At 39.3% G+C, this 12,244-nt stretch overlaps 1 protein-coding gene across 3 annotated transcripts in view; it reads left to right on the plus strand.

The window, feature by feature from the left end:
* The window catches only part of AGO3 (Argonaute 3), a 466,191-nt gene that overhangs the window by 303,486 nt on the left and 150,461 nt on the right, over nucleotides 1–12,244 (plus strand). For all 3 annotated transcript variants that reach the window (XM_067138589.2, XM_067138590.2, XM_067138588.2), the window contains exon 12: nucleotides 8,148–8,264. In XM_067138589.2, coding sequence (XP_066994690.2) covers nucleotides 8,148–8,264 — 117 coding nt within the window. The remainder of the gene's footprint in view (nucleotides 1–8,147; nucleotides 8,265–12,244) is intronic.

A 12,244-nucleotide genomic window follows, 5' to 3' on the forward strand; every position in this document is an offset into this window, starting at 1 on the left:
TTCTCACTATCTTTTCTAGGACATAGTTGAATAGGCGTGGGGATAGTCCATCCCCTTGCCTCACGTCTGTCTTGATTTCAAATGATAGTGAGAGATACCTGAAGAATTTTACCGTGGAGGTTGTGCCTGTTAGGGTCTCTTTGATTATATTTACATCCCTCATGATCTTATCCAAAGTCTCTCTGTCCACCGAATCGAAGGCTTTTTTAAAGTCTATAAACGACACCTCAATTTTCTTACCACTCAGCATTTTGTGGCGGAGTATTGACTTCATGTTGAATATTTATTTGATACAGGAGCGGCCTTTCCTAAACCCTGCTTGGTATTCCCCTAGTTGTTGGTCCAGATTCGCTTCTATTCTATTAATTAATCAATCAATCAATCAATCAATCAATCAATCAATAAGAAGCAGTTTTGAGAGAATTTTATAGACGATCATGAGGAGGGACACACCTTTGTAGTTGCTGACATCCTGCTTTACCCCTTTCTTATGCAGTGGATGGATAAGTGCTAATACCAATATAAATGGTCCGTTATTGGACATTATAAATTTTCCAGCTAACTCATTACTGGTTGCCAGCGTTTCGCCCTCATGTGCTAGGTTGGGCTCATCAGTTGGTACCTAGCACACCTACTAAGACACTGGCTAGTGCATACTGTGGAGGCCACTGCGTAGGCTACTTGGAGCCATCGACAGTGCCAATGCACTATGAGAGACTTTGTCTCTTTACCAAAAATTGATGCCTGCTTGGCTATCAGATCATCTGGATAAGTGCTGTTTTCCATTTTTCTGGGATTGTCTCCTCCCAGATTTCCTTGATGATTTGGTGAAGATCATCTAAGATTTCCGGTTCTGCCCATTTCAACATTTCTGCCGTTATTGAGTCCTCTCCACTTGCCCTGTTGTTTTTGAGGTTTTCAAGAGCTTCCTTGACTTCATCCTTTGTTGGTGGTTGGTCATCTTCTGAGTTCTCTGGTATGTCTGGAAATTCTAGTTTCGAGGTTGGGGAAGGACAGTTCAAGAGAGTGTGGAAGTATCTGGGTAATATCACAAAAGTTTTCTTGGTTGTTCAGTCCTATTTTAACCCATTCGTTTCTGAAGCTCAAAGTTGGTGCTTGGTATCCTTTGAGTTTTCTCTTGAAGGTCTGATAAAAGTCTCTGGAATTGTTCTTGACAAAGTCGCTCTGGATCACTTCCAGTTGAGCTCTTTCGAATGATTGCTTAGTCCTTCGAAATATCCTGGATGTTTATTTCCTCTGTTTGCCTGAATTGTTCCATTTGTTCCTTTCCTCTGGAGCATTTCCATTTTCTCCATTTCTCGGACATCTCCCTGAGAGCTTCCTCGCACTCTTCATTCCACCATATTTCTCTTTTCCTCCTAGCCTGTCCGAGTGTTTTCTTTTCGGCTTCATTGATTCCCGTGCATAGTTCTTGCCAGTTTCCCTTTCTGCTGGGCCGGATTTCGTCCCTGAAGTTTCTAATGATGTCCTCAGTGATGTTCATTTTGTGTGTGTTGTATCTCATTATTTTAGATGGGTCTCTCTTTTGTCCTATTGGGAGAAAACGAATTTTAACTTTGGAGAGATAGTGGTCTGAATCGAATTCACCGTTCCTAATCACTTTGACGTTCATCACCTCCTTTGAGTTTTTCCTTGCTATCACTACGTGATCCGATTGGAATTCCCCTAGTTCGGGATTCGGAGATACCCATGTCTTTGAATTTCTCGGAAGTTTCTTGAAGTGTGTTGACATAAGTTTCAACTGAAAAGCTTTGCAGAGTACAATGAGCCTTTCCTCATTCTTGTTTGTCCTCTTATGTGCTGGATATTCCTCTACGATGTCTCTGTACTTTCATTCCTTCCCAATCTGTGCGTTGAAGTCTCCCAGCAGGATTTTTACGTTACTCTTGGGTATCTGGGTGATTTCCATTTCCAGAAGATCCCAGAAGTTCTTGTTGTCTTCGTTGATTGGGGCGCGACAGTTGATGAGAGTAAACCTCTTATTCTTGCATTTAATAGTTGGTAGAAACAATCTTTCAGATTTTGATGTGAAGTCTGTGACATTGTTTACTACCGTCTTGTTTATGTAGAAGCAGTTTCCGAGCAGAGGCATGTTGGTGGTTGTTCTAACCGCTGGCTTTCCTTTGAATATTCTGTATTGATTGATGTCTGTGATGATTTCTTCCAGGAATCTTGTCTCTTGTACAGCTAGGATCTGGATTTGATTTCTTTCCAAAAGCCTGTCTAGTTCTTTTTGTTTTCCAGCTCTGGTAAGTGAGTTGACATTTATTATTCCAATGAAATAGTTCTCCTTTAATTCGAGTTTGGAAGGTTGTTCAAGACACTCCGACTCCTCTTTCTCGCAGCTGTTGGGACTCCCCAGAATCCTAGGTTGGGACTCCGCAGAATCCTAGGTCCCGTTGCATTGCATAGTGCAATGGTGGTTTTCTCTGCCGATTTGCCACCTGGGGTAGTGCTTTCTTTCAGCGACATTTCCATCTTGCGAATGAAGTTGTGATTTGTGAAGGAAGGAATTAGCTTCCAAAGTAAGATCGGTTTCTTAGTCCGAATTTTTTTTTTTTTTTTTCCTCGTGGTTTACTCCACTAGGTACTAATAATGATAATGTTATTTGCTTTACGTCTCGCTAACTTCTCTTGCGGTTTTCGGAGACGCCGACGTGCCGGAATTTAGTCCCACAGGAGTTCTTTTTACATGCCAGTAAATTTTCCGACACAAGGCTGACGTATTTGAGCACCTTCAAATACCACTGAACTGAGCCAGGATCGAACCCACCAAGTTGGGGTCAGAAGGCCAGCGCCTCAACCGTCTGAGTCACTCAGCCCGGCCCACTAGGTTCTAGGCATAGATATCAAGGATAATTCTTCCGCTCTCATTGCAGTTGGGAGTTAAGATTCCTCTTCCGCCTTCGAGACCGTTGACCGAGTACCTTGCAGCTGCCCCTAACATGGGAGACAAACGCTTCTGATAAATAGTGTACTTGTACTATTCCCTGAGTATTGGGCTGCCTCTTTCGCAGTCTCCACCGTTCCGAAGTTCAACTTCTCTGCTATAGATTCCGTTGATGTCTTCACTCGTAACCCTGAGCTGGGACCCTTACCAGATGATACACTCCGGGTCAGTGTGCTTTGGCACTCGCACAGGCAGGGTCGCCACTCCCTGGGTAGGGCTGCCTCCGAAGAGGGTTCCTACCTGCTACCTTTATTATTATTATTATTATTATTATTATTATTATTATTATTATTATTATTATTATTATTTATTTATTTATTTAACGCGCACAATGTGCAAAGAATTACTATATAAAACATTAGTCTTCGTTGCAAAATTTCACCAGTGATTCTGATCGCTGTTTACAATTTAAAACATGGTACCTAGTACAGTGTGCACCACATCTTAAACATACACAGTTCAAACCTGGTTCATGATAACGCTTTATATTACACAGTTTATAATGGAACCCATGAACGGAGAACCTTGTCAGCAGGTGTCGCAGTTCATATCCACCTTGAACCCACTCGCGATTTAGCATGGCATCGGTAGAGTAGAAATCTTCCCAGATGTCAGCCTTCTTCGATCGTAGGTCTCGAAGCAGATGTATATAGGGTGTTGTTGCTGGAAGTAACAACTGTAACCTTAGCTCTTCCGCATAAAATCCCTCTCTGGATAGCTCATACACGAGCCGGGACAGAGAATATTTGGAGAGGCACAGAGCCCGTTTCAAGTAGATTGCCTTCAACTTCTCGATTTTATCTAACTGTTTCATACTCAAATGTTCCCAAATGTTTTCCAAGCCATATGTTGCTATAGGGCTGATTTTTAGATGAAAGAGTTTTATGGCCGTTTCTAAAGACGAGTTTCTCAGGTGCTTAATGTCAGATATTGCTTTCATAGATGCATTTAGACGGTCTATGAGATGGAGGGTGAAAACATTACCTTGGATTTGAAAAATTACATCCAAGTATTTAAAATGCTTTACCGACTTAAGTTCTTTATCTTCATAATAGAAGATTCCATGAGGTCCCCCTCTTCTAAACGTCATGGACACTGTTTTTTCTACATTCAGTTTGAGCTCATTTTTCTTTATCCAGCCTACTATTTGGTTGTATCAACTATTACAGCATCTAAAGATAACAAGGCATGTGGCCCAGATCACATTTTTAATGAACATCTTAAAGCTGCTCTCACAAAATTGGGTGAATCCATCACTCGCCTAATGAATGAATGCTTGCGGCAAGGTAGGATACCAGACAACTGGAGAAAATCTACTTTTAAAATGCTATATAAAGGCAAAGGTGATACCGCAGATCCCAACTCATATAGAGGAATTGCGCTAGAGTGTACTCTACTAAAGACTTTAACTTCATTAGTGGGTAAACGTCTCATTAAACTGGTGGAAAATAACCTACCGGAGTCGCAATTCGGATTTAGAAAAGGGAAATCAACGACTTTAGCTATCCGGTGTCTCCAGAATGACATAGAAGAAGCCTTAAAGAAACCAGGGGGTAAACTGCATTCTGTCTTTATAGATTATTCGAAAGCTTTTGACACCATAAGCAGAACCATACTGTTAGAAAAATTGGAGAGTTTCATTGGTAGTACGAACTACCTTATACCGCTGAGTAGGAACTTACTGCTCAACAATTCAATAGAAGTAGATGATGGCATTACCAAATCTATTATTTTGGAACAAACACCCGGGGTATTACAGGGAGACCCGTTAAGTCCATTATTATTCATCATTGCAACAGCAGACATAGTAGATTTGGTAAACCAGGAAAGCGTCAAACTATTAATGTACGCTGATGATATGGTCTTAACATCGTCAGAGAAGGAACTCCAGGAATTATTATTATTATTATTATTATTATTATTATTATTATTATTATTATTATTATTATTATTATTATTATTATTATTATTATTATTTGATTTGATTTAAGTAATATTTGAAGATTTTACTGTTCCCTGTGCACTCTTCCTGTCCTAAAATGTTTTTCTATCCAGTTTGCAGTTATAAAATTTTGAATTTTCAGATGGCATTTACTGAACACATTCTGGAAGATATTTAACCAGTCATATTTTTGAAAATCTGTATTTTAAAAAAAATGTATGTCAAAATGGTGTATAGTTGCACACAGGAAAAAGTTACTTTGTTCTACTATTACATTGCTTCTGTTGCTGTGTTAACCACTGTGTTAAATAACGATATGAACTTGTAAATCAAAATATAAAAAATAACACACTCAAATATTGGTCTAAAGTGTAAATCAAAACATTTTTGTTGAAGAAATACAAATAAACCACACTCACAAAAAAAGGAAACTACAACATGAATATTTTCAACACCAGAAAGGGCATGAAGAACGGAACACATGATAAAGTACTGGGTAGACCAGTCCCTTCGAAGAGACTCTGGTAATGTACTGACTAAAATGACCCTATGTTGTCATGAAAGTGAAAGAAGAAGAAAAATATTTATAGAGTTCTTTTTTTATGAGAATTTGGGGCACACATTGTCAAAAATCACACAAACCCTTTCATGTCAGGTTCTGTAACTTATATAATCCTTTCCTTGATACTAGTTGGGGAGGATTTTAGGTTTGTAGCAACATCTGTTGTTATCATTTTGCACAATACCTTCAAGAGTTTTGGGAAATCTTCTGTTTGAAGCACAATATTTCTGTTTCCATTTGACTTGTTGTCGTACTGGGACTTAATCTGCCTCCATCTTCTGTCCCGTGGAGCAAAGAAAGCAACGTCCAACGACTGCATTGAGTGAGTGTTATTCAGGGCATGTGATGTAGATGTTGATTCCCATAGGGAACCTAAAATATTTGTCCTGAATGAGTAAATTTATAATACCAATATGATGGTCCGTTATTGGACATTATAAATTTTCCATGTAACTCATTCTTAGTTGCCTGCGTTTCGCCCTCGTGTCTACTTGAAAACATAGTCATGCGAAGTTTACAATACCTCATGGTGGAATAGTCAAGTCCCAGCATAGCACAGACAGCCCAAGAACACCTCGAATAGATGTCAAGTTGGAGAGGGGACGTACAGGTGAAGTTCATGAGACACAGCACTGGAAACGCCAAGATGTAGAGCCGATGATGTCATCCAAGTCTGACACAGGCGTCAGGAAGAAAAAAACAGAACTTGACAAATGCAGTGGAGGCAAGTTAATATCATTACCAAGTAAATAGGAGGTGCCTAGTATCAAAAGCCCCCAAATCCATTTTGTGACAAAATGAAGAGATATTTCAATGCAGTACTACTGCTATTGACAGTTTTTATCCCGAGGAATTCAATACAGCAATGATTTTGGAAGAAAACCAGACATATCCCGTTAAAATACATTATCACATATGAGGTCTAATTTCATTATCTGTCAAATCGAACACCTGTAGTGACATTTGTGGTGTCTGCCCATCAGCGCTTCCCATGCGCTGCGCGTGTGTTTACTGCTAATCCGCATGTCATGCTGTTTGAATGAGGTGTTAAAATTACTAACAAAACCTTTGGGAGAAGAATGGAGGAATAATGAGCTGCTTCAGGTTTATTCCTATTTAGAAAAACCGGAAGATCGAGCACTTCAGATTGAAGAAAATGAAGGAGACATAATGGTTTACAAGGAAGACATAGATGTAGTGTCAATGCAAGAAAAGTGAAAAACAAAAAACATACTAAGTTTCATTTTCATAATGCTTCCTGTACTGTGATGCCACTGAGTAAGTTGAGGCGGTGAGCTCAAGTTGGCAGTCCGTTGGTATTTGAAGCTGCTCAACTACCTCGCCTCGGTAGATTTATCTGGAATTAAAAAAACTCCTGTTGGACTACATTCCGGCACCTCTGAGTCTCCGAGAACCATAAAAGTAGTTAGTGGGACATAAAACCAACAGCATTATTATTGAACTGCGTTATCAAGTGACACCTTCTTTTATAAAGCGGGTAATAAAACTTGGTTAGATGGCTGAATTAATTTAAACTAGTAACCATTAATTATTAAGTGATTATTGTATTACACACGTAATTGCACCTACTTCAGTCTTACCCGCATTTTCAGATCTTTTTCAGAACCCTCTAAATCCCAGTTTCAGTATCAAACACTGCCACATCCAAATTTCCTCAACTGTGTTCCGTAAATGTTTCAAAAACAATGTTCTGTGAGACTTTTATTATTATTATTATTATTATTATTATTATTATTATTATTATTATTATTATTATTATTATTATTATTATTATGATGCTTTGATGGTCTCATTGGACCATTTCAATAATTTCTTAGTCATTTTCGGCAAGGTTTTTTTTTCCTATTGCCCAGTGGCTTGTCATTCCTTCTTATCTTTTCTTTCATTTCTCATCTCTAAATACCCTTTTCTTTGTATGTCATTTGTCTATTTTTGGTTTAAATCCTATTTTTATGGGTTTTTTTCAGTTTCCTTAAATTTTCTGTTTTGTTTTGGAGATCGTCAAGAGTTATTTCTAGTTCTCTAATTTCCTTAATCCATCCTACTTATTGCTTCAGATTCCAGAGGTTCTCTATAATTTTTGTTAATAGTCAGGTTTTTGGTTTTATGCTGAATGGCTAATTTAAGAATTTTAAGTTTTAGGCTATCTTACTGAAGATAATAGTTTATTGTGGACAGCGTTTTGCAGTTTGCCAAAAGTGCAGGTCAGTGGATTTGGCAGCTTTTGATACTAGGCACCTCATACGTAAGATACAGGAAAGACGAGTAATCTGGTGAAATAATACTTCAGTTCAATCAAAATTTTACAGGACAAAAAAGTGTATAGTGCTTCATTTTCTAGGATCTGTAAAGTACAAGTGATGAAGGCCATTAGCGCCAATGTATTACGTGTTTCCAGGAATACCAATCTCCTTTGCGGTCTGCCTATTTTCTCATTGGAACGAGACCGATGTGATGGTATGATAAATATTTCCAGACTGCGTACAAAATTACCTCATACGTGCAGAGTTAACCATTTTATGGTTTCATGTTCATGTGTATATACTTTTAAGTGTTATTGTAATTTCTGCCATCAAGTCTCATCAGGACTATTTCTGCCCTACATTGAACATTGAGGGTTGAAGACTTTATGCATAAATTTTATATTTCAGGTCATCAATTCAAGAACATTGTCAAAACCAGACAAACTTAGGTCCGTGGTGCAAAAAATAGCACTTCAGATTAATTGCAAGCTGGGAGGTACTTTGTGGGCTGTGAAGATTCCACTTGTAAGTATTTTAGAACAGAACAGTGGATGTAGAATGTTAAACTAGAACTACTTCTTGTAATATTTTCTTTCCATGGAATTGCTTTTTATAATTATCTTGTTGATGGGTAGTTACACAGTGATCATTGCCACCGGGTTACATTCCATTTAATACTTCATCATATAGATCCGTATTCATACAGTGTGTATCTTTATAGTGTTATAATTTATATTGTAATTGCAATGTGCGTGACAGACTGAAAAGTTTGTGTTACATTCAAAATGCTAGGAGGCGAACACTTTGGAAATACACTAGGAACACTTAGAACCCTATGTAGGCTTATGGCCCGAAGTTAGAGAGACTAAGTCTATACTACAGAGATGACTAGATGGTGACAAAATTTAAGTTCCAAAATACATAAATACATACATACATACATACATACATACATACATACATACATACATACATACATTATCATTATAGACTGTTATGCCTTTCAGCGTTCAGTCTGCAAGCCTCCGTGAATTTACTAAACGTCGCCACAATCCTCCATTTGCAAATAGTGTTGTGGCCTTATTTAGTTCTATACCTCTTATCTTTGAATCGTTAGAAACCGAGTCTAACCATCGTCGTCTTGGTCTCCCTGTACTTCACTTACCCTCCATAGCAGAGTCCATTATTCTCCTAAGTAACTTATCCTCCTCCATTCACCTCACATGACCCCACCACCGAAGCTGGTTTTTGCGTACAGCTTCATCCATCGAGTTCATTCCTAAATTAGCATTTATCTCCTCATTTCGAGTACCCTCCTGCCATTGTTCCCACCTGTTTGTACCAACAATCGTTCTTGCTACTTTCATGTCTGTTACTTCTAACTTATGAATAAGATATCCTGAGTCCACCCAGCTTTCGCTCCCATAAAGCAAAGTTGGTCTGAAAACAGACCAATGTAAAGATAGTTTCGTCTAGGAGCTGACTTCCTTCTTGCAGAATACTGCTGATCGCAACTGCGAGCTCACTGCATTAGCTTTACTACACCTTGATTCAATCTCTCTTACTATATTACCATCCTGGGAGAACACACAACCTAAATACTTGAAATTATCGACCTGTTCTGGCTTTGTATCACCAATCTGACATTCGATTCTTTTGAATTTCTTACCTACTGACATCAATTTAGTCTTCGAGAGGCTAATTTTCATACCATACTCATTGCACCTATTTTCAAGTTCCAAGATATTAGACTGCAGGGTTTCGGCACAGTCTGTCATTAAGACCAAGTCGTCAGCATAGGCCAAACTGCTTACTACATTTCCACCTAACTGAATCCCTCCCTGCCATTTTATACCTTTCAGCAGATGATCCATGTAAACTACGAACAGCAAAGGTGAAAGATTACAGCCTTGTCTGACTCCTGTAAGTATCCTGAACCAAGAGCTCATTCTACCATGAATTCTCACTGAAGCCTAATTGTCAACATAAATGCCTTTGATTGATTTTAATAATCTACCTTTAATTCCATGGTCCCCCAGTAGGGTGAACATCTTTTCCCTTGGTACCCTGTCATATCTACGAAACATAAACACAACTTTCTATTCCTCACGTAGCATTTTTCAATTAGCTGGCGCATACTGAAAATCTGATCCTGACAGCCTCTCTGTGGTCTGGAACCACACTGGTTTTCATCCAACTTCCTCTCAACGACTGATCGCACGCTCCCTTCCAGGATGCCAAAACTTTGCCTGGTATACTAATCAATGAGATACCTCGATAGTTGTTGCAATCCTTCCTGTTCCCTTGCTTATAGATAGATGCAATTACTGCTCTTGTCCCTGAAGGTACCTTACTAACACTCCACGCTAATTTTACTACTCTATGAAGCCATTTCATCCCTGCCTTTCCACTATACTTCACCATTTCAGGTCTAATTTAATCTATTCCTGTTGCCTTATGACAATCGAGTTTATTTGCTAACCTTTCCACTTCTTCAAGCATAATTTCACCAACATCCTTTTCCTCCTCCCCATGAACTTGGCTGTTCACAACACCACCATGATGATTTCCTTTTACATTGAGAAGATGTTCATCAAAATATTCACTCCACCTCTCCAGTGATTCCATGGGATCTATTTGAGTTCACCTGAATTACTCAAAACACTGTTCATTTCCTTTTTCCCTCCCTTCCTAATATTCTTTATTACTGTCCAGAAAGGTTTCCCTGCTGCTTGACCTAGCCTTTCCAGGTTATTTCCAAAATCTTCCCACGACTTCCTTTTTGGATTCGACAACTATTTGTTTCGCTCTGTTTCTTTCATCTACGTACCAATCCCTGTCTGCCTTGGCCCTTGTTTGGAGCCATTTCTGATAAGCCTTCTTTTTACGTTTACAGGCTGCTCTCACTTCATCATTCCACCAAGATGTTCGCCTTTTCCCATCATTACACACAGTTGTTCCTAGGCATTCCCTTGCTGTTTCTACTACAGCATCCGTGTATGCCACCCATTCACTTTCTATATCCTGAACCTGCTTACTGTCTACTGTTTGAAACTTCTCACTAATCATATCCATGTACTTCTGTCTAATTTCCTCGTCCTCGAGATTTTCTACCCTTATTCGTTTGCAGACAGATTTCACTTTCTCTACCCTATTCCTAGAGATGCTTAGTTCACTACAGATCAGATACTGGTCTGTATCATCCAAAAATCCCCGGGATACTCGTACATTCCTAACAGATTTCCTGAATTCAAAGTCTGTTAAGATATGGTCTATCATGGATCTGGTACCCCTAGCCTCCCATGTGTAGCGGTGAATAGCCTTATGCTTGAAGAATGTATTCGTAACAGCTAAACCCATACTAGCACAGAAGTCCAGCAAACGCTTCCCATTCCCATTAGCTTCCATATCTTCCCCACATTTACCAATCACCCTTTCGTATCCTTCAGTTCTATTCCCAACTCTCGCATTGAAATCGCCCATTAGCACTATTCTATCCTTGCTGTTGACCCTGACCACAATGTCACTCAATGCTTCAGAAAACGTGTCAACTTTTTCTTCATCTGCACCCTCACATGGTGAATACACGGGCACAATTCTAGTCCTAATTCCTCCCCCTACAAATCTACCCACATCATTCGCTCATTTACATGCCTAACAGAAACTATGTTGCGTGCAATGGTATTTCAGATAATGAGCCCTACCCCAGACTCTGCCCTTCCCTTTCTAACACCCGTCAAGTATACTTTATAATCTCCTATCTCTTCCTCGTTATCTCCCCTTACCCGAATATCATTTACTCCTAGCACATCCAGATGCATCCTCTTTGCTGACTAAGCCAGTTCTACCTTCTTTCTTCCATAAGCCCCATTAATATTGATAGCTCCCCATCGAATTCCATTTCGTTCGCCAAGTTGTTTCCAAGGAGTCCCTCGCCTGTCAACTGGGAGTGGGACTCTGTTACTTCCATAGGTCCGAGGCTCTCTTTACGTGTTCTGAGCTCGGTAAATTCTTGAAGCAGGATGCTACCCTACTTGCACATAGTCCAAGTGAGGATCTTTCCTCTAACGGGTTATGGACCACCGGTGAATTGTATAGTCCTAGCCGCCTGAGCACAAGGAGGGCCAACAGGCAGAATATGTCCGAGATGCCCACTCCCATTCCATAGCAACTGGTATCCTAACTCTCAGGACCACTTACTAGGCCAGTCAGCCGTTGCCCATGGTTTATGAACTAGGACGTGACTACAGTAACCCACAAACATGAACCATAAGTTCCAAAATTAATGTTCAAATTTAAAGTTTTACGAAATCGTAGTTACGTTAATACCAAGTTGAATGGTAATTACAACGGGGTGAACACACACTATTCCCTCTGTTACATCTTGAATCAAGTCCTTAAACTTGCTCGAAAATTTACATTGAAAAGATGTAGTTGAGATTTACATTAAGAAAGAATTTTTGTAAACTTCCCCTCAAGCCAGCTTTCTGAAACTATCACATAAT

This window comes from Anabrus simplex, chromosome 1, assembly GCF_040414725.1.
Source record: "Anabrus simplex isolate iqAnaSimp1 chromosome 1, ASM4041472v1, whole genome shotgun sequence".
Classification (NCBI taxonomy): Eukaryota; Metazoa; Arthropoda; class Insecta; order Orthoptera; family Tettigoniidae; genus Anabrus; species Anabrus simplex.